At 37.0% G+C, this 23,879-nt stretch overlaps 1 protein-coding gene across 2 annotated transcripts in view; it reads right to left on the bottom strand.

Annotated features, from left to right (window-relative positions):
• Window positions 1-242: 242 nt before the first annotated feature.
• Window positions 243-23,879, bottom strand: part of PTAR1 (protein prenyltransferase alpha subunit repeat containing 1) — a 34,884-nt gene continuing 11,247 nt past the window's right edge. The window contains exons 4-7 of one of the 2 annotated variants that reach the window (XM_040089815.2): window positions 20,278-20,382; window positions 17,096-17,309; window positions 9,854-10,170; window positions 243-9,304 (exon numbers count right to left, since the gene is read on the bottom strand). In XM_040089815.2, coding sequence (XP_039945749.1) covers window positions 8,956-9,304; window positions 9,854-10,170; window positions 17,096-17,309; window positions 20,278-20,382 — 985 coding nt within the window. In that variant the 3' untranslated portion in view covers window positions 243-8,955. The remainder of the gene's footprint in view (window positions 9,305-9,853; window positions 10,171-17,095; window positions 17,310-20,277; window positions 20,383-23,879) is intronic. The other variant, XM_040089816.2, reaches the window with a different exon arrangement.

Raw genomic sequence — 23,879 nt, 5'->3', positions numbered from 1 at the left:
ACACCTAGGAAAACTTTTGAAAAAGGCCTAATTGCCAGTGTTTAAAAGAACCAAAAGTAACTCTGCTATCACCACCTAATTCATACGAGAAGACGAAGCTCCTGTCAAAGAACTGTATCACCAAAGAGATTAGCAGTAATTACTAGGAGTGTCTGTTGCACAGTGAATGAAAATGAAGTTCAATATTGTCAGAAAACAAAGGCTTTTTAGGAGATGAAAAGTTTATTTATAAACTGCCAACATTTAACAAAAACAATATTACACTATTTTCCATTTTCTACAGAAATACAATAACTTACAGTGTTGCTTAGTCCATTTTGTCGCTAATACATATAAAAACAAGTCTGCTGATAAATAAGTGAAAAAACCTGTTTCCCAACTACCACCACTAAAATTGTACCTGTAAATTTTGGAAGATATCTGCATAGAATAGTTAGAACTGTAAGGGTGCTCCTTTTTATTTTTAAGTAATTTTGTACTAGTGGGATATGCAAAAATTTAATTAACATGCAATACAAAATATTTGAGAAAAACAAGGTAAAACTCAGTGTGCACAACTGGAAAACAGTGCTAAGATGCCCTTCTATGTTTCTAACTAGACATCAGGAAAATGCATGTTTTATATGGTGGAAATTCAAATTCCCTTCACAGCAAAACCAGACTTATGACTATGAAATTCTATACTTGGTCAGGCTACCCTGAAGAAGCACTAAAGGCATGGTAGAAGTTATCCAGTACTAGATAACAACAAATAATTGTAGAACATCTCAAATCAATATTATGTAGATGCACTTTACAAAATAGAGTAGCTGTTAGCTAGTGATAAGCATTTGTGGAGATGGAAGAGTGACAAATGCGCTGTTATTGCTGACCATAAATGCAGACAGCATGCCTGGAGAACAGCAACGCTCAGACTGTCCACTGTTTATTAAGACATTTCCATTCAAAATTTCATCAGCTATCACACAGCACTTAAAACCTCACCAGTCATCCTTAAATATCTTGCACAAACTCCGAGCACTGGTATCTATTTGCTATTGATAGGCAATACTCCCAAAACGAAGGTGTTATCCTGGTTTGCACACAGGTATATTGTATGAAACTTTTTGCCACTAGAAAAAATGAAAAATCATGGAGCAGGGGAGAGAATGGGGAGTTTTGAGCTGGGGCAGGAAGAGGGGGAAAGAGGGAGAGAGAAGGAGAGGAGACAACAGAGGGGAAAAAAACAGAGGGGAAAAGGAAGCTTTCTTAGCTACTAATATCCTGTAGTACCCTTAGTTCCTCTCTGACTCCCCTTTTAAACCTCTAACCTTCCATAACCTTAATGGCTCCTTTTCCACAATGCTAATGACTATACACTACACTATTTATTTATTTTTTTTAATTTAAACCATAAATACAACCATTTGTGAAGACAAACATGTCCCTTACAATTCATCACACTAAATGTGTCATTGCTATCAGGTAGAGGCTGATACTCTCTCCACAGCATGGCCTGATCTGAAGTCAATGAAATTGCTGGGAATTTTGAAACTGATTTCAACAGATGTAAAAATAAAGCATTCATATCACAAACAAATAACCAGATCCTGCAAATTACAAGGACCCTGAACTTTCTGAACTAATGAGCATCCAAATTAAGTAAGCCAAGATTGCTCATATTGACTATGGGCTTCCTTACATATTCTTTCTATCTAGCAGCTAGTAAGAGAAAATGAAATAGAAAGAAAACAAGAAATATTTGAGTAAAGCTTTTTTAAGCTTTGCATTTAGGATGATGAGCAATACTTTCAGTAATGCCTTGTGATTTCAGGTGCTCATTTTATAACACTTGGAATGAATCACATTGTCTAAGAGAAAACAGGAAAGGTGCTAGCATTTTCCAGTAAAACTGCTTCCTTTAAGAAAAGCTTTCAAATCCAATAATACAAAATCAGAAGACACTCAAAATGCAGAGTAATTCTGAAAATATTTTATGTGATTTATTTTTACAAAAATAACATGAGAGAAAAAAAAGTACCAAAAAGACTACTTGGTTGTTTTTATTTAAATACCAATTTCAGACACTAGTTATACTTTTCTCAGTCTCCTGTGATGCTAAAGCTCTCATCCAAAACATGCCTGTCCATTTCCTCTCTGGAGGACTCATGAAAAGTATCCCCTGGGTATTGATTGAGCACCTCCAAATTTTCTCAGCTTGCAAGACCTTATAAACTCTTTCACAGTCTCAAATACTCTCTACAAGCACTTGGAATAAACACCACCACTAATGATTTGGTTGGTGTGTGCAGGCATTTGCCCAATATCATGACAATCAGGCAGATTAATAGAGGGGAAGCAATAGCTCTCACTGCTTTCAGCAGACAACCTGGCACAGGCCCTACTAGACTCAGACTCAGAATGGGTCATCGGTGCAGGAGTCTGTAAGCAGATAGCCAAATGTGGGTGGTTTTTGCAGTGTTCACAGGACATATATACAGCTTCACCGTCCATTCACACACACATGCACACCTACTGTGGGAGAATAATATAGATAATTTATTCACAGATTAATTCTCTACTGATTAAAAAACAAAATCCCCATCTGCCAGGAATTAATCCTGTGACAAATCAAAACCAGTGAAAAACAAACATAATGCTTTACATTCACTATCCTGTAGAACACTAGTCAGTTAGCAGATTACTTTCCAGTATCTTACTCTCCTGTCATAATTTTAGTCTTCCTGCTACAAAGTTTATGATTTATCTAATTTATCTTGGAAATCTACATAAAATTTACAATGGTCACAACCATGCATCTGAGAACTTTTCATAGAAAAAATATTGCAAAATATGTTTAAAACTAGTTGTATATCCCCCTAAAAAGAAAGCTATGAGAATTAAATATTTTTGCACATATCTTGATAAAATAAACATTTCCCTACATAAAATAATACTTTGATAAACATGATGGTGTTACAAAATTAGAGTTTATTGGCTCACTTGAACACTGTAGTGCTCTCACTACCTTGGACCTCAATGCTACTTAAAAACATTTAAGACATCTATTCTTTTGATTATATGAAAGTAATGAGATTATATGAAGTGTGTTCCCAAGCACACTTTTCAGGATGACTACCCAGTTTTAAATGTAGCCATTTCAAAAAAGAAAAACTTGTACAAAAGGGAATGAATACAATTGCTATCTAAAACCAAATTCTGGTACCTTGTATCATTTATGTGATTTTGTTTTTTAACAACAGGTTAAAAAACCCCACATTATTTTATCTACTCATTATATGCAGGCAGTCAGGAAATCTTACCATATTAATGACATACCAATTTCATAACTTTATTCACAGTGAAAAGACAGGTGTACCTCATCCAAGACAAGCTCTTTGTTTAACCATAATTATATTCCATTCAGAAAATGTCCCGTGAAGAAAATATGCACCTCACTATGAGTTCTCCCCACTTCTGTCTATAAAGTAGGATGTACAGCAGGTTGCAGACAGTGCAGACTTCAGTTAAGAGTTCTGTTTTCCAGAATAACTCTGTTGCATGTAAGAGTTTGACAGCTATCAAAAAAGGTTTTTAATCTAAGACCTATGGTACATCATCACAGATGCTGTAAAAAGCTTCCCCATCATTACAACATACTTTGAGGCACTAACTACTCTACTGAATAGTATTAGGAAACTCAGAGAATAAATCCAACAACTGTCAGGAGCTTCCTGCAAGACTGCAATAGCAATTCAAGATACAGCATAACGGTATGAAGCAGATGAGACGGTGAAGTCTACCGTACATTACTGGGTACAGTGTTGGCATGTGGTAGGTTACAAAATACTATGCTAGACAAAAAAAAAAAGTTAAAGCCAGTTATTACATGTTTAGCTCTTTTTTATTTTTTTTCTTTTTTATTTTTAATCAATAATTATAAACTGTAAAAATGCACACTAACTCACTATAATAGACTATGCCCTGAGAAGTAACATTACACACTAAGAAAAAACCACTATGAAGTGTCAGGTCTGCAGGTCAAAAGTGTAACATATGGAAATCCCTGGAAGCATACTTCCTCCATTTTTCAGCAACAGAGTTGCTTCTTCAGAGGAAAAGACTAATGAAAATGCTAATTCTAGTTTTTCCAACTTTAACTACAAGATTCTTTTTCAATCTCTCCCTGGAAAACTTGGTAAATATTGATAAAGCTCTTGCTTTTCACAACTGAAAAAGGATATAGGCCTAGCATGAGGTTCTGAAATAACTGAGCCTGATGAACTTCACTTAAGGACACCAGTCAAAGTACTTCTTGGGAGGTAGTCAGAATTACTCAAACACAAAGTTAGGCCACCTCACCAATGCTCTGCTACATTCTTCTTTGCTGGTTGGAAGAACGGAGAAAAGGCTAAGAAGAAACATACCTCTGAGTGCACAGGGAAAATGATCACAGACAGGGACACTGAACTTCCTTTGAAACTAACTTGAATATTAAATGCATTTGAGAATTGGTGAGTTACACTCTTTTCTTTGTACCTGACACTGATAAAACGGTAAGATCTAATGATGCATCTCTCATCACCTAATGAGTGCAAAGATGCATTTAGAAGTGACATTTACATTTCAGTGTCAGTTCACTGCTTTTTCCAAAATTGCCCTACAAGATGCAATTCAGCAGTGGCGGGTTTTTCTCCCCACATTGTAAGTGCAATGGTTTACCTACTAGATTAAAAAAGACAACACAAAAAAGCACTCTCCCCTTACAAAAGGCAAAACAAAACTAAGCAAACAACAACTTGTCCAAAACTGCAATCATCAAATCTTTAAAGACTCGCAATTTTTTCTCTGGCACTCATATTTTGCTCAGTGTATTACATGTTTTTGAAAAAGTATGCTTTTTAAGTCTGGTTATGCAGACAAACCTTTCCAAAACTCTTTGTTTCTTTTCATGAATATTATACAGTACTGTTTTAAAAATTCATTAACTATCTACCTAGGAAAAAAATCACTCCCATCCATAAGGTCTAGCTACACATTCTAATTAAGCAGCACTAGAACAAAACTGGAAATGCCAGAAATTTTGATTATAAGAAAAAAAAATCTAATCTTTCTCACTATGTTATCGCTCTGCTTATTTGTCTTAAAGCAAATTACATACAAGGTAATTAATCAAATAGTACAAACAGACAAGCTCCTTTATCCCCTATTTAAATGACACATGGATTTTGTTGTATAAAGAATATGTAAGCGGTCAATAAAACACAAATATGCAGACATGAGTACATTAAGAATATTAATCAGAGCAGCTATAACAATGCATTCCAATAACTTCATACAAGTTTGTTATTGTAGCTATCTTTAATTCTGTGTGTTTCTCCAGTGACTGTAACACACAAGACAAAAAAAAAATGCCAGTGAAATAGGTTACTGTATGTAGCAACTGAGAATTTACTACTTAAAAACATGATTCCTTCTATTCCAAATTCTTTTGCTTCAAATTACATTTGTTCCTCAAAACCCTTTGTTTCTGATACAAACAAATTTCTACAAAGACTAATCCAGTGAACAAAAAGAATAAATTCAAATGACACATACTACAGCAGAAGACAAAATTAGTAAAGATGCCGAACTTTACATGAAGATGTTTACAGATGTAAAAAAGTTTGATTTTATATTTGAAGAAACTTCAGAGAGTGAGAGCCTTGTATTCTGCAGCTTCTGCTGGACATTTTCTCTTCAGGAATGTTCACTGACTCTTAGTGTCTGATCTCTGAAACACAAAACAGCTGAAATGCCTTATGTAAAGTAGCCAGACTCAGTATGTTAACTACCAATGGTCTAAAGCCACTTTGTTTTATTTCAAGCAGTGCCCAAATGGGACTCTACAGTAACACTAAGTCATTAGAGAGGTATGCTGCAAAGATCCTAATTCCAGAACCTCACATCAGGTTAGGAACCTAATGCAGTATGTTAGAACTATCTCTTCAATCATTTCATGCATAAGGCTTCAGAACATTGACAGTTTGAAGCATATAGATATTATTTTCCTTTTTCATATAATTTATATTGTTACCATTAAAAAATTAAAGCTTGAATTTAATAATTTACTGTTTGCATTTCCTTCAAACAGAAAGATATGACTTGTTTCAATTTCATTGTTTAGTTTTCAGGTCTGCAAAGATTTCTAAATGTAACTATTCTAACTGGATTAAAAACTGAAGTGCAGGGAAATATTTCCATCAGGTGCAGACTTTAAAAACCCACACTTATGAGTTATACTACAGCCATCAGTGTTTTGCAAAAGTAGTAAGAATATCACCACCATCTCTAATTAGAGTTCTCAGAACATTTTCCAAATACTAAAATTCAATGAAACTCTATTCAGTTACATAGGACCACATCTTGTCATTCTACAAGATTGCGTCACTTCTGCTGACATGAACAGGAACTACAAACGTGTATGAGGGCACCTGCTTAAATGTATATGATGTCAAGTTCAAAAGCACAGAACTTCCACAGTACAGCTCTAAGAATGCTAACAAAGACTCCAGATTATAGTCTGGAGGAACTATATAATGAGTTTCAAGTGAGATTTTAATATAGTATTTTCTTCTGAAAGCCTCCGACATTCCAGTGCAAGAAGAGAGAATCTCTTCCACAGTCCAAGAACTGTTCCTTAGCATGCTCCCACTCCCAAGATTGCTCCTATCACTACTAGTATTTTTCTCAGAAACACCTAATTTTTGCCAAGGTAAACAGAACACACAACTGCATCACTAAATAATCTAGGACCAAGAACATGATCTTTAATACAATGACCCCTTGACTTCACACTTTCCAGGTTCATATGAGTCATTAAATGTTAATCAAGCTGACTCAGGCTACTACACATACTTCAATGTATCATCCACATTTAATAAACATCAGGTCCTCTGGGATGTGTAAAAGTTCTTGCTCAGGTTCAGTTCTTAAGTTTAGACTCCTGTTTGTATTTGAACATACCTAATTGTCAGTGATCACTGAGGCAACATCTTATGACAAAACTATCCTCTCAAGTCCCACACCTCCTTCAGAAAACAATTATGTTCTTCTGCAACTAAAACCATCAAGCAAACCACCACAGCATCCCATAGCCCCTCAAAGCTAATGACCATGTAATACATCCATACCTATGGAGAGGCAAGTGTGGATGCCCTCTGAGACAAAGCTTTGACATCAAGATGCTCAAGCCTAGATCAGTCTTACCTATGTGCTGTAAACAGAACAGTGTACATCTAGAAATGGCATTGTTAGCTACTTTGTGCCTGAAATAAATCATGAACATACTCTCAAAGACTGGAGGTGGTCCATTTTCATATTGAAATGCAAGAGTAAACTTCATTCATCAAACTACTTAGAAGTGCAGGAATTTCACATTTCGAGTGCTTTTTTGATTCCAAGTGACACTTTTTGAGAAGGCTACCTATGTTTTTTCCTCCCTCATTGTTTCTCTTTCTGCCCAACAGAAACAGCATCTTGAAACTTAACAGTCAAGAGGCATTTGGGGCAGGAGATAAATAAAGCAATTATGGCAAGGACACTAACTTGAAAATCTAATCTCCCCAGAGAATAGTCTTTTAAAAGGGGCAATGTTGCCATTGTATAGACTTCTACATTTAGAATGTTTCGCCCGGGTCTGTGGACCAGCACAATTCTACTAGTGTAAAAAATCCCTTTTAGAGACAAGTTCTAAGGAAATGACAAAATATACCATTCATATTTGATTTCAAATTCCCTTAAAATTTACAGTTATGTAAACAGAGATGTATGGTTGGAGTAGGGCTCTTCCTTAAGAGTAAAAAAGGAAAAAAAAGCCAAAAAACAAAAACAAAAACCAACAACAACAAACCAACACCCAAAACCCACAAAAAACCTCCAAAGACCAAAGCTCTTCAAAAGCGAACAAAATGGAAGAGTTAGCTCCCTCCTTGCTGTCACTTTTTTTTAACTATATAGTCTCAATGATCAGTTGGAATAGCTACTTTTTATTCCATCCAATACCGGACTTGTAGCGTCTTGGTTAAGTACAAGTTATCAATATGTGATCTAGCAGGGTGAGAATTTGTAGTGTAATAAGACATTCAGAAATGTGTATCAAGTGTGATTAATTCTGGATTGTTGAGATAAAATAAATAAATAAACACCAAGTAAGAAATGAAGGTAAAGTAGTCTGTTTCAAGAAAACTATTTCCAGTCACAGCCAAATACAGCTCTGACTGTGGGTGAACATGTGTTTGAACTATTTTCTGCCATGTTTTCCCATATCTGCTTATCAAGATTTCAACCTCATAAACCTTCCTACCAAGCTAACATGACAATCAATAAGCAAACAAAACCCAGTTAGAACAGTTAAAGGCATAACAGGACCAAGACTGTTCATGGAGTCTTCAGAAAGAAATACTGTGTTCTGGTGTTCTACCAAAGACTGCTATACAAGAATAACAGCACTCACCAAGATATAGTCTGGGTCTAATAAGATATTAGCATGATGGCTAATATATAGCTATACAGGAACAAACTGGGAACAGGTTTAGCTGATACTGAGAGATTCTCCCATTCTTTTTTCAGATACTCTGTTTCACAAGCATTTAAAACTTTTTTTCTTCTACCTCCTTTTTTTTTTTCCTAAAGTCAAATGATTCAGAGTCCACCTTAATGGTGGAAGTTTTTAAAAAAAAAAAATAAAATGTCATGGTAGGAAGCTGATAAGAGTGATTTCTTGGAGAGATTACGTAACAAACTGCACTTGCTTAATAAAAACATATGCCATTTCTTTAATAAAGTGACACTTCTATTCTGAAATTTAGCTTTAGAACTGACCATCAAAAGAGAGAAACACAGAGTTAGCTAACACTTGCAATCAAGACATGCATCTGTGTCTGAAAAGAGAATATTGCACTAAGAGAAGAACCTTGAAAGCTTTAAATGCTTCCTTCACTGACCTAAAAAAGTAACTAACCATTTTCTATAAGCAGTAGCAAACCTGGCTTGGTCTACCTCCTTACAAGTTGATAATACTTTATCAACAAACCGGTATTCCATTTCTGGACCAAGTGAGTCCTGCACAGGAGCACGCTTCAGGCGTTTTGTTTCTTGGGTATAACCTTGTTTGTTGCTGGATTCATTCAAACCATCAACATCCATAGCTTGTGCCATGCGACTTGTTGCAGGACTGTGGTGGGAATTACTCAGACTTTCATCACTGCTGTCCACAGATGATACCACCGCACTCACAAGAGGAAGTTTGTTGCTTAAGTGCTGTTGAAGGTAGAATACACACCTTCTTCAAAGGAAAAGAAGAAAAAAAAAAGAAAGTCATGCTCTGAAAATAACCTGCTGCTGCTGCTGAACTGTTTAAATTAATTTACCATCCCATCAGATTTCCCTAGAAACACAAAATCTGCTGTCTCTGCACATGCTGTACTAGAAGGGGCTCCATGTCACTTTGGCAAATCCACTGTTTCCTAGTCAGGAACCTGCACCCAGCTAGTAAAGCAAACATTTTCTGCAGCCAGTCTTCTGTCTATATTTTGTTCATTTTTTGTTGTTCAAACATTTAAAGTGGGAGGAGACTCATTAACAGCATCTTGTGTCTCTTGTACAAATTAGAGGGACAAGCGGAACTTACACCCCAAGATATTTAAGCCAAATCAAATTTCCCACGCAATAGTTCTGATTATGCTCTTGAACAGTTTCCAAAGGCTTAATACACAGTAGCTTAAAAATCTTTTATTGAGTGGCACTTCCTAAAATCAGAACAATTTGTTTGGAAATATCATGTGAAAAATCATCCACAAATCAGAAGGAAACTCTTTTGACCAAGTCCTCTTACCTATGACACCACAAGGTTTCATGCCCTGGGTAGTTATCAATCAGTTCACTGCAGAGTTCCATCTCTTCATCTAAACAGCGGGGGACATCCACGCTTTGCTCCTCTGCACAGGCAGCTTCTGTCCCTGCACTCTCTTCCTCCTTCTGAAGGCTAGGGTTTTGTTCATTTACCATTTGATTTTGTACCAGTATGTTATTGTCAGTCACCGTTCTGCATATCAAGGAATTGAGTAAGAACTGGCGGTAATGAAATCCACTATGGTCCGAGACATGCGTGGATACCCAATACTTGGTGGATGAAAGTTCATCGAGGAGAACCTGAAACAAAAATAGGGACAGTTATCAACCAGTATTAAGGACAAACTTACCACTACTGCTTCTGTATTAAGGTAACCTTTTCTTTGGCAATTTCAGCCAATGTGGTAATCGTTTAAGAAAACACAGAAAAAGGAACTATCACTGAGCCTTTTCAACTGTGGGCTGAAAAGCATCTTGGCAACCCTGCAGAAAAGAAATTAATACTTCTTCCAAACTCTGAAAAGGCAGGTTTTTCAGACACCTGCCCCCAAGCTGAGTGGGAAAAAAACCAAAACCACTTCTGATATGAAATAAGCAGTGGTTTAAGAATCTCAAATGGTTAGTAACAAATACTGTTTAGAGGGATCAAAACTACACTGCTATTAGCTTTATCATCTTTACTTTTTTCCCAGTGGATTGTGGGTGCCAGAAGGAGGGCGAGTTGCTTAAAAGGAAAAAAACCCCAAACTTAATTTACATTTTCATTTTCTATGAGAGAATGTCAACCATAACATTATGTTTAAAGTCCTAGAGCCTGTGAAATACAAAAGTACTTATCCATAACCAGGTTGCTTGATTTTACTACTGAAGAACACCTAGAAAGTCTTTCACAACCGTTCTGGTAAATACTTAAATTGCCAACTATAGCTCTGTTTTTAACACTGCTACCTACATCACTTAAGAGAACTAGCTGATGCAAAACAACTTTCAACAAGTTAGAAGTCTTTCTTTTACATACTACAGCACAAAAACCACAGCTTCCCACAAATAAAACCATGGAAACACATAAGGCTAGCAATACATAAGGCTAGGTTTTTTGGGGTCATCTCTTCTAAAAAAATTGGAGCAAATACAATGCAAACAATGTTTTCTACCCAAGACAGTCAACAAGTTTTTCTCAATCTTGCCAAAAGATACCAGCATCCCTTCCTATTAGAGATCAGCAAACTGAAGTGCAGTATTAAGTAACAGTCCACACACAGGGTTCTAACCAGGGCTAAATTCCATGTCTGAATCTGCACTTTAAACCAAAAGATCAGATTTTCCTTTCTTCATAGAACTGAACTTAGTATTTCAAACTTCTGAACTTCAAAACTTAGAAGTTTATTAAGAACATAAGGCACAGAAAAATCCGATCAGCATTTACTGAGCTGTGATTGATACTACACACATTTATGCTCAACTGAGACCTTGGAAGAATCAAATTCATGTTTGATTAATATTTATATTAATATTTATAAGCAATAAATTTACAGGGGAACATCTTAATTACACATTTTAATTTCCTGTACAAAAGGAACAAAACTATTCCCAGCATCACTCCGTACCTGAACCGGAATACCTTTTTTAAAAAGGCAATACAGAAGATGGCCATGAACACTTCTTGAGATCTACAAAAAATAGAGCCTCCTGTCTAGAAACCTCAGAATACCAGTGGAAGTTGCTTCTAACAACTAGAAGTAAAAGATAAAGCCAGCTAATGTCTGAATTAGCTGGAGAGGTACTTTCTTACAAAGCCAGCTTTTCCCATTTCCATCTCTATCAGTACAAGCCCTTGTACAAACCCTTTGCCACTGTTCTGTGAAGAAAGAGGAAACTGTATGAAAATACCTCCTTCCCCACTCTTGACAAGCTCTTTTCTACGTCTGGTGGTGAGCTGACGACCAGGGAACTGGCAGCCTCCCCCCAAATGGGACACGTGCTCAGTGACTTCTGTCTCAACCTCTGGGTCGGGACTCCCTCTTACACCCTCCCTGACCATGTGCTTGTTTGTTTTAGAGGGCTTTTCTAACTGTAAACTGCAGACCAAAACTTCTTCCCCGGTCTGGGACACTAGGGAAATGAAAAGGAACTTGGGAAACAAAGGATAACCAGATAAATATAGCAATGTCCATCACAGAAACTAGTACCTTTGAAGACCCAGTCATCTAAGAAAAAGCCAAGGCCTTACTGAGGATGGCTACAATAAAAATTACTTTATGTCTCATGAACATGTTGTTTTCTGGGCATCACACAAGACAAGTGTTGCCTCATGACAATTGTCCCACTACTTGTTTGCTTGCTTGTTTTATTGTAGGGTTCTGATCAGTCAATCTCCATCCTTTAATTACAAAATTGAGTATTCCAGTCTAAAGAAAACAAAAAAGTTTGTCAATCCTTTCTGAATACATCCTATTATTCTATCTGCATGACTTCACTGAAGCAACACGTGTGTATGAATTTTAAGACTATACCCCTACCACTCTCTTACCCCAGTTCTCTAATTATGCATCCACCTTTTAGTAGGTATCTGGAGCCTATGATCTAACCCCACTAACTGTACAGTCATGTGAGAGAGCTGAAATTGGGTTTTCCAAGGCAAGTATTCCAATACCAGAAATATTAGACTAGTTTCAAACAATCTATTTTTGACAAATCCTTGATTTATGTAATGAGCACTATTTAAACACTACATAAACTTGCTAATGCCATTCAAATTCTGCAGCTAGAACAAACTGAAATTTCTGTATTGAAAGAAGACAATATTTTTGACCGTCTAGTGTAAGAAAGAAGAAACACCTATATCCTGTGACAAAATCTTCCTATTAGACCAAAACTTTCTTCCCTAGCATTTTAAATCTTTTTTCCAGAGTTTGCGCTGAGATTCAGTCTGCAGTAGCATTAGGATTATCAAACCAAAGGAAAAAGAATAGCCAAAATCCTATTACACAGCCTACCTCTTGAAATCCTCCAAAGCAGGCCAACAGTTTTGCTAATGATAAAACTGTTTTGAGAAGTTTTATATAATATGTATGTATGTGTATATATATAAATATGTATGTATGTGTATATATAAATTGTATGTATGTATAATACAACATACAATTTATGTTTCTGGGCCCCTCCTTCCTTGTACACTTCAAATTACAGGCAAAGTTTGTATTACAGCAGAAATACAGCCCTAAATAATACAAGTACTCCTTAACTACAGGCAACCTTGCAAGACCTAAATGGCCTAAAAAGCATCAGTGACTGTTTTATCTGCCCATTTTTCAGCATGGTTCCAGACTTGCATCTTTTTGAAATTCACCATACTTTTCAGATACTGAAACACAGAAATTGCTGCAGGTGGAACTTGCTTACTTACCAAGCAAGTAAACCACCTCTACAGAAGGGTAGGGATGGAGTCAGAAAAGCCAAGGCAAAACTGGAGTGGGATTTGGCAAGAGGTGCAAAGAATAACAAGAAGGGATTATGTAAGTACAGAGGTCACAAAAAAAGAGGAGTGTATGCTCCCTGATAAGCAAGAATTGATGGCAACTGATATGGAGAAAGATGATGTACTGAGTTTTGTCTCAGTCTTTAACTGGCAGTCAGGCCTCCCCCCCACTTCTCTCTAGTCTCTGATCCTCTAGATTCTTGTGGGAGGGGAGAGAAGTCCCTCCCACTATAAGCCAAGAGCAGGTTCAGAACCACTTGCAGAAGCTTAAAAGCCAAAAGTCTACGGCATCTGAAGATCCACGTTACAGAGTTCTGAGACAACTGGTAGATGTTGCCAAACCACTGTCCATATCTGAAGTCATGGTGGGTAGGGGAAGTCCCCCGTGACTGGAAAATGGGAAACACTGCTCCCATTTTCAAAAATGGGAGAAAGGAAGACCTGGGAAACTGGAGACTGGTAAGCCACACCTCTGTGGCTGGCAAGATCATGGTGCAGATCCTTCCAAAAGATACACTAAGGCACATATGAGACAAGAAAGTGACACAAGGCAACCAGCAATCATGCCTGACCAATCTGGTAGCCTTCTATGACAGAGTGATAGCTGTGGTCAACAAGAAAAGACCAACAGATGTCATTGATCTTGTTGTGTAAGACATTTAATATGGGTTCCACATGACATACTTATCTCCAAATTTGAGACAGATGGATTTGATGGAAGGTCTGTTCAGTGGGTAAGGATGGATGCAGCCAGAGGAGTGGTCAACAACTCTATGTCTAAGTAGAGACTGGTTATGAGTCCCTCAGGGCTCTGTCTTGGGACCGCTGTGTTGTAATGCATTAATTGGGTTTATATTTCATTGGATTTGTAATGTTTTTTCTATGTATCTGTCCTATGATCTGTCCTTGCCCCGCAGTGCCCATCCCCCACACCAAAATGTAACCCAGCCCTGTTCCCTCCCACTTCTCCCTGACTGGGTGGTGCCTCTGGGCCCAGGCCCCTGGGGAAAAAGCCCCGACAGGGGACGGGGGAGCTCTCACAGGCACCGGTGAGTCATCGGGATGGGCTCCAACCAAGCAGGGCAGGACTGGAGAATAAAAGCTGTAAAATCCCACCCAAAGCCAGAGAGCAGACTCTTTTACTTTTGCCATCGGCAGTCGTCCAGTCTTGGGGAGAGTTACCACACCGCTGCTCTTTAGTACCTTCATCAATAACACACACATTTGGATTAAGTACACCCTCAGCACATTTGCAGAGGACACAAAGCAGAACAGTGCAATTCACACAACAGACAGACAGGATGCTAGACAGGGAGATCTGGATGAACTTGAGAAGTGTGCCCATGAGTTCAACAAATCTAAGTGCAGGGTGCTGCACTTGGGCTGGAGTAATCCCAGACGTGAACACAGACTGGAAACGAATGAGAACAGTCCTGTGGAAAAAGACTTGGGAGTTTTCACAGATGAAAAGTTGGACAAGAGCCACCAATGTCCACTAGCAGCCCAGAAAATCAACTGCATCCTGAGCTGCATCAAAATCAGCGTGGCCAGAAGTAGAGCAAGGGTGACAAAGATGCTTCAAAGACCGGAGCACCTCTCCTATTAGGACAGGCTGAAAAAGCTGGTGTTTTCAGCCTGGAGAAGAAAACACGCTGTGGTGACCTCACTGTGGTCTCTCAAGTACCTTAAAGGAAGAAGAGGGATTTTTTATGTGGCTATATAATGCCGAACAAGAGGTAATGGTTAACAAAAGAGGGCAGGCTTAAATTAGATATTAGGGAAGAAATCGTTTACTGTGAGGGTGGTAAGATGCTGAAACAGGTTGCCCACGAGAGGTTGTAAGATGCCCTCTCCATTGAAATATTCAAGGCTGTGCTGGATGGGGCCCTGAACAACCTGATCTAGTGAGTGGCATCCTTGCACATGGCAGGGTGGTTGGAATGAGATGGAGATCCCTCCGAAGCCAAACATTCTGTGCAAATTTTTGTGGAAATCTGTAATTTTTCTAATTTTTCCCTGTTCTTCTTATTTGCTTTTTTCCTTCCAACATATCTGGCAAATAATCACTGTATAATTCTGCCTCTTAAAGTTACCTACAAATTTTATCACAAGTTTCTTGCTGTCTTTTATGTTCCATACTTTTTCATAATTTTCCTGTAACCCAAACATCTTCTACTAGGTCCTCTGATGAGATGCATTGTTGGTATCATGAAAAAAACCTAGAGCCAACTCAGAGACTTCCCAACAGAATAAACAATTGATGGAGGAAAACCAGCATCAGTGAAATTTTGCTCGTGGTATGAGAAACAAGATGGACAACTCTAGACAAAAGTATCACTTCCATAATCTTCATTCTAAAAAAATAGAAGTGGGGAAGTGGGGTGGCAGGCAAAGTAAAATGGACTATGGAATGATCAAACAGATTTAAAATAGTTCCTTCACAGGCATATTTGTGATTTGTCACCAAAAGCATTTAAAACTGACAATGAATAAACTCACCTGAATAATTCCAGCTCTGCAGAGAGTTATTTCTGTTACAATGAAATTATTTTTCTTTAATTAAATTAGTAAGGAATAGAGAGTGCAAAAAGCACTCAAGGTGTAGTTGTGATCCTCAGGCTAGTGTTACCAGTATAATGGACACAGAGATGTCTAGAACCTGTTTGAAGGCATAAAATGACTTGAATTTTCTTTAACAGTGCTAACTCCCTTCACCTTTTAATAAGCTCTTGACGACATTAAAGTTCCTGTCTTCTATTAATATAGACCTCTAACCCTAACTTTTAACCTCCAATCTATCTCAATCCTGCAGTTCTGAGTTTTCTGAAAGCTACTTTTTCATATAAACTTGCTTGGCAGAGAAGTCCAAATTCCGCCCTGCCTCTGCAATAGACATAAAAATAATGGCTATATTGACTCAACAATGTCCAGTAAATTCCTCCTTTACAACCCTATGTGGAAAATGCAGCAGCTGCTTTTAAAAGTGAATGATGTGTCACTACATCAACCTAACATTCACAAACAATTTACCTAACCACTCAGAAAACAGTAGTACAAAACTGCTATATAATTTTAGACCATGTCACATTAATTAATTCAATCTGCTGCAGGTCTTGATGTTACAGATGCAAAACATTCAACACTGCATAGTGTCCTTGCTGTCCCTGAAATAGTTTAATCAGTTCCCAGTGTAAATACTGTCAAAAAATACTGCTGGAACTGAAGAAATTAGTTAAAAGTACTACTATGCTTTCCCCAAAATTCCTGCTGTCTTTACTCAGTCTGTCAATATTCTGAAACCACAGGTAAGCTGAATAAGGGCATGAAAACAACGATATTACACTATCAAAGTAATATCTCTTACAGATTACCTTTTTCCTCTACTAGGAATTTCAAGACTAGTGCTGGAAGAATTACTTAGTTTCCCATTCCTTACTTCGGCTCACATAGTCCCATCTATACCCTTCCCACACATATATTAGCACCAAGTGCTAAAAGAGAGACAGAACTTTGTACACTGGCAAGAAAAATGTGTGAATTTCTGCTGAACAGAACCTGCTCACACTGGCAAGAAAAATGCAAAACACACTCACTGCAAGATTTTGCCCACTGTCTTAAAACACGCTAAGCTACCTGTGATAATGTCACTTGATACTCTTCATTCATGTTATACAATCTGCTTTGCAAACCAGCATTTGGTTTTTCTGGACAAGAAAATTTAAGAATTTATCGATTATCGTATTATACCTTGACAGTGTGCTTTGCCAAATGCTGTAAAACCCAGATGCGATGGGACCAGGCATTGTAGTTGCTTGGATACCTCCCAGCAGCTTCAGAGCAGACTTTCATTTCCTCCTGCACTAGTCGGTGAATTCTCTCCACAGGTGCTGCTCCCAAGTTTCCTTTAGTTTCAAGACTGGGCAAGGAGTTTTCCTGAATTAGTTGCTGCAGCACCCATCGTCTGGTTAAACAATGTAAAGTGTTAATGGTGAGAGAGCAATTTTAAGAGAAAGAAATGGTTTTTCATTTGTATAAATCAAATCTTTCCAGTACTTCTGTTCTCTGAATTACACTGTAGCTAGGCAATGAGTGAGTAGTAAACAACCATCTGAATGCTTGCCATGCTAAAAGCTACTACACAATGATGACACTCCCAACACAGCTGTTACCAGTTCGCTCACTCTAAATGATCACAGCTACTTACATCATAATAAAATAAAACAGAAGGAAACAGAAAATTTATGAAAGAGTGCAAGCAGTGTGTACATGAAATTTCTAACGGGCTCCTCTTTCAAAGTCTTGCATAACATTAAAATGAAGGAGCCAAAGTGAGATTTAATAAAAAAATTAATTCTGCTTAGTATCTTTTACATCTGACAGTAATGCACACCGCAACTCAAACTGGTTTCTGTACATCACCAACAGTAGTGAAGTCCAAAATGTTTATGGTTTCAAGGGCTATAGGTATAAGCAAAACAAATGTTTTTACTGATGAATGACACATATTTGATTTCATGTGTCTGAGATAAGCATAGATTCCTAGATGTTTTGGTCTTTTATTTTACTTTGGACAAAGTTTTAGCAGTACCTTTAGAGACAACCTCAATGCTGCATCTGCAGCCCCAACATAAAAGGGTTCTACAAAAATAGATTAGAAATGTGTAAATTCCCACAGAGCAACACAGGTCAGTGGAATTGCAATGGCTCAGTGCGGAATGACCTGGCGAGATGGACATCCTCTGGTGTGCGACACACAGGTTATCCTGTTTTGTACTTGCTTACATCAGTTCCCAAATCAATGAATTGCTACTTTCAGAGGCATCCTCTTTTAACTCCAGGTTAAAAGAAATCAATAAATAAAATACAAGTAGTAAATTCACTTTCTTGAAAGAGAGAATTCTATTTTTCAAGAAATATGTAAAATTTTATACATATAAAAAAATATATAATTATATATATACAGTATATATAAAATATAAAAATTATATATTTATACACACATATATATTTTATATACACAAATATAATATATACAATATATGTATTAAAAATTGATAAATCAACCTCGTATTAAAAAAAATTAAACTCATTTTTTCTCTCATTTGAAGACATTCATAATATGCTTGTTCACTTATGGGCTTTATCTACACTGTATCTTTTTCACTCAGTTATCAAAAAGGACAAAGTATTGGAAGACAATATTAAAGATAATTTATAAGAATGCAATTTTAAACTGACTGTGTTTCTCAGCAGAAAATTACAAGCAGTGTATGAACACTCTCTTCCTATATATTAATTTGTTTTAAATAAAGATGTACAGCTAAGTAAACAATGCTCTGACTGTTGTGTAACAGTATTTTATGAAATGTGGTAATTTTGAAGACTTAACTTTTAATTTTTAAAAATGTCTTTGATCCAAACATCAATTTTAGTATTTTTTTACTTCAGTCCACAGCTATGCAAGAAATGGAAAATTCAAAAATAGTCTACGCAAAAAAAATATCAATAAGCATTGTCACTCTTTTAACAAAAGACATGTATTATTTATTAACATTGTATTATGTATTAACATCAGCTTCTGAGTAAAACCATAAAGAAATGTTATTTCAACACTGTAATTATTTCAGTTTCTTAAAACAATCATGCTTTATAAAACAAGGAAATCTGATAAATTATATATGGAGGAGTGAAAAAATACAGTCTTCATGTTCTCTGTGGCTACAGCATAAAAAACCCCATAAAATCAAATTAGACCTACTTTCTAGACAGTGCAATCACAACCTCAGAAGATCTAAAATATACTTCTGAAACCTATTGAGTATCATGGTATTATTTGGTTTTTATGCAAAATTTCCTCCAATTAATTTGGAGTCACTTTCATTTTTGCATGTTCCTATTGCTCTTACAGTTCCTGGAATTACCACAAACAAATGAAGGATTGTTAAGTGACAACTGCACAATCAATAGATATACTAATTGTATACGCACAAGACATATCTGAAACCCCAAAATATACAGCAGGAGATCATCTGACAAAATGAATGATGGGTATTTTGACATCCTCAGTGAGAGTATCTGCCATGTATAAGAAAAAACCATTTGGTTATGTTTTACTGAGTATTATTGGTAGCCCCATTATAGGTTTTTGCATCTTCTGTCTGAAATTTAATACCATGGGGGAACAGGAAACCCAAAATTAGTCATTATGCTCATGGAGAGAAATATTTTTGAAAATCTTATTTTCTACCGTGTATCCATAATAGTCAGCATATCCAAATCCAAGCCAAACATTTGTGCAATCACCCTAAACATACTTTTCTAATGTAGGCAAGTAAGAGAAAACAAAGCACTAACTCTGGTTAAATTTTCCAAACAAGTGATCTGTTATTTTAATATCCAGTAGTGGTGACTGAATGATTTAGTTTAAGTTAGAAATGATAAAAATATATTCACCAAACTAAAGAGACCAGTACTGACATGAAAAAGAACCCAGCTTTACTTATAAAGGTTGGCTTTAACAGAATCTTCACTTTCTGAAATGCCCATAGACAAGCAGTACAGTAGTAAGCTGGAGGGAAAGAAGAAATCTACAGAGCTCAAATATTTACTGTTGATGGAATCAGAATTTTCAGGTTGAGAATTTTAGATGCTGCAAGACATGATAAACCTCTAGAGAAATTTATCCCCCCTCTGAAGTTTATTTTAAAAATATGCAGCAGAAAAGGTGCACATGGTTTCAGTTCTAAGCATAAAATATAGACAGGTATCTTCAAAAGCCAAAGCACAGCATTCTGCAATGACTGGTTCAAAGAATCTGATACATTTCTAGATGTCCTCCTGCACCTATGACTCTCCTTAACCCAAGAACAGGAAATAAAAAACCCTAGGAAAAATGTTAGAGGAGTCAATAGAAGGCAAAGGAAACCAACCTATGAATCCATGTCTCTGGACTCTTTGGGAACTTGGTTAACACCAGTTTTCCAAGATGCAAATCTTTAAGTGGATTTAAAGTGCCAGACAGTATTAATTCTTTCCTACAAAAGATAAAATAAATCTGTGTGAATAAAAGTAGTAACCTGAGAACAGAACACAAATCCCAATCACAAATTGCATGGCATTGCCTTTGTACCATAACAAAACTTGTATTGTAACTTCACTGTCAAATTACAAGAGTTTAAAAACCCTTTAGTGCATCAATCCATTCTACTATACATACATATGTACTATACATATGTGCACAAAGAACTTTATCTTAATCCGAACACACACAAGCCATTACTTCTCAAACCTACCCAGAAATTACTGAGTCAACTACCAGTAGGGTTACATATATGAATAAACATCCCTTCTTGAAATTAAATCCTTAGATTACTGTGTACATCTGAAAATACTCTCACACAGAGCATTCCTCCACACTTACTTTTATTTTTTTAAACACTGTTCAAGATGCAGTGTCTAAGTTTCCTAAATCTATAAAGAAAGGGAAATGTTCTCTGGTGTAGAATATTTTACAAACTTAACAAAAAGGCTGCAATTGTTCCATTTACATAAATGTAAAATAATCTTTGGTTAAAAAAAATTTAAAATTCATCCTTACAAAACTTAATATTCATCCAACACAACCCTTCCTAGAATACCTCCCACAGACAGAGCAAAATGAAAATCTGTACTTGGCCTTCTCCCTGCATCTCACCCTCTTCTTTCTAGCTTTCTAACTCTTATTGCCTGTCCTGAGCTTGTTTGTAGACCCCACCGCTGATCTGATCACCCCATCACTGGTTACTCCAAGAGCATTAGCCTTCATATCCAATTCTCCAATCTAGTAGGTAGCAGCTTGGAAGTAAAGATACAAGGAGTTCCAAAGATAGCATCTACAGAAAGAAAACACACATTTCCCACAACCTGCAGAAGTCAAAACTGAAAAGAGGGCAATAAGCAGAAACAATTTTGGCATGGGTTTGAGTTTTGGTTTTTCTAATAACTTCTGATTCATCATCATAATAGGCATGCACTAGTAAGTGAGGAGCATATGATCAACTTTTTGACCAAAAGACCCCAGTGGGACAGAAGGAAATATATTCTGGAAAGACCTGCTATCAAATAAGAAGCCAAAACTCCTCTGCAGTCTGATGCAGAAAACATAATGCTGTCCTAAAGTTATGTCCTGAGTTTGACAAATTGATATACTTCCTTTCTGTGAGTACATATTTTCTGTCTGACTTGGTAATTTTTAGTAGTAAACTGACTCCATCTGGTATTTTGGTTTTGTGTTGCTGTAATTGAAACTCAAAACCATAGTCAGAAGCTAATGGTTGCAACATTAATAGTGAGCAAATATTATTTAAAATTGAAGCAGAGTAGAGAAATATATAAATCCCTATGGAAGTTTTGCTTCTGATAGCTACTGGGACATTTGTTTTTACTGCAACCAAGTTCCAGCAGGCTTCAGAATGGATACTTCTAGCTGGTTTTTAACAGTTCAGATGTATCAGAAGTGGCAGAGTGACCAGAACATTCTGTGCCAGTGCGCTGAAATTTGGAAAGCAGACAAAAGATTCAGGGTCAGCACTGGAGCAGGTGGAACAGCTGCCTCATTGCTGCAATGCAAAAGGTGCCATTTTAGTAGAAATGACTTACCACGCACACAGAACGAAAATACGGCCTAGATCAGTCTGATACTTAAAACAAATACAGGAACATGTTTAACAAAGATTTAGATTACCAGGCCATCTACCTCCCAAAACCTTAACTTTCAGTGAAGAAATTGCTCTTTCTACATTAAAACATTCACTGTAAGTAAACAGCTTCACACTTACACACTCTTAAAGTAAACTTCCCCTTTTGCAAAGTTGAGGAACAGTACAGACAAGATCCACCTTCACTGCTGTAGTAGAAAAGCTGGTTTTAGCTGTAACTATTTTCAAACGAGAGATTCTCCCACTGACAAAGGACCGCAAGCACTAGTATGACTGAAGTACCACACTCTCACATAAACCTCTTCTAAGCTCTTTCAGCTAACATCCAGCTTGAAATGTAATCTCAAGCTCACTTGCTTGCCATGTGGATCATAGATAATGTTTCAGCCTTAAGGATTATAGCTCCCATAAAAGATAATCTGGAGTAATTTTGACTCGCCTTATGCTAACACATTGAAGTTATTCATATCTGAAAGCTAAATGTGACTTCTCAGTGTCACACTACCTAATGTCTTTTCATCAATTGTACATGCCAGGAAGTACAACACGAAGAACAAAGGCATTTATGAAAATTCCCTTACAATTGCTTACATAAAAATTTCTGTCAGTTTAACTTGCAAGACTTTTCAACTTCTAAAAACACAGGATAACTGAATTTAGGATTAACAACTGGAGATACCTCTTATCCCATTCAGTATAATAGGGTTTTCTCTCTCAGTTCCTAGGAAGTGGCACACCTATTCTTTACCACGTCTTCCTCTGCCATATAATTACCTCTTTCTCAGGTCTCACGGTTTAGGTTATAGTCCCTGCCCTTCTGTAACTTTCCAGTCACTTCTAATTTAAATAAATAAATAAACAACATACGTATATAGTAGGCACATTACAACTGTTCAGAACAGCTACAAAGTCAAGGAAGTCAAGGCAGAACATCCATTCCTAGCTAGCCTAGAAAACATGTTTGAAGTTCTGTGTTCTCCTGTGCTTCATTAATCAGATATTACTTGCTATGATTGTCAGCTGAGCTGAAATGCTCATTTGTCTTCCACAACACCATTTTAGTCTTCTGACTTGGCTCTGCCAAATCCTATGTCCTTTCCTAGGAAGGGATTTCCTTTTCTCTCCCTCTTCCTCTGTCTTCAAGTTCAGTGCTACGGAGTCAACCACTATCTCTGAAGCCCTCAGCAGAATTCAACGTATGAAAAAGGAATTATCCCAGCCTACAATCAAAGAGTCAATAAATTACCAGAAAGGCACTGTGTGCAGGGCTGCTATTCAGTAAACAACTAGAACATACCTAAGAGTCTATGATGCTTTTTTCCCCCCTAAAAATAAAGCAGCGAATTTGTGTATGGAGAATGCAGGATGAACCTAGCATGACAAACACTGCCTGAGCAACAAGAACCAATCATCCCACAAGATACCCATCACGTTCTGCAAGCAGAGTGCAAGAATCATACAATTAGTTCTCAGCTCGGACTACCTCAGCTTTATCATCAGCATCTGTACAGAACACAATCAGTCAGTCCCCTGTGACTGATTATGGCACACATCTGGCTAGCTTGACTGATAATCACTGAGAAGCTGAAATATGTGTCAACATAACTAAAGTGTCTCCACTTCAAAAGAGCAAGCTCCCAGCTGAGGCCTAGAACAATGCAGGGTCAGATTCAGCAAAGCAGATCCTTTGCTAGAGTGGGCTCGCTGGTAACCTCCACAGATACTGACTGGCTTGTGTAACAAGATTTCTCTGGGTGCTAAACAGAGCTTAGCACAGACTGACTGGTAGATCACTGGTCAACAATTTGGTGAGTAAGGCCAACTTCTGTAGTAAT

Source organism: Hirundo rustica, chromosome Z (genome assembly GCF_015227805.2).
Source record: "Hirundo rustica isolate bHirRus1 chromosome Z, bHirRus1.pri.v3, whole genome shotgun sequence".
NCBI classification, from domain to species: Eukaryota; Metazoa; Chordata; class Aves; order Passeriformes; family Hirundinidae; genus Hirundo; species Hirundo rustica.
Note: the sequence above shows the minus strand (reverse complement) of the source record. Positions and strands in the feature narration are given on the sequence as shown.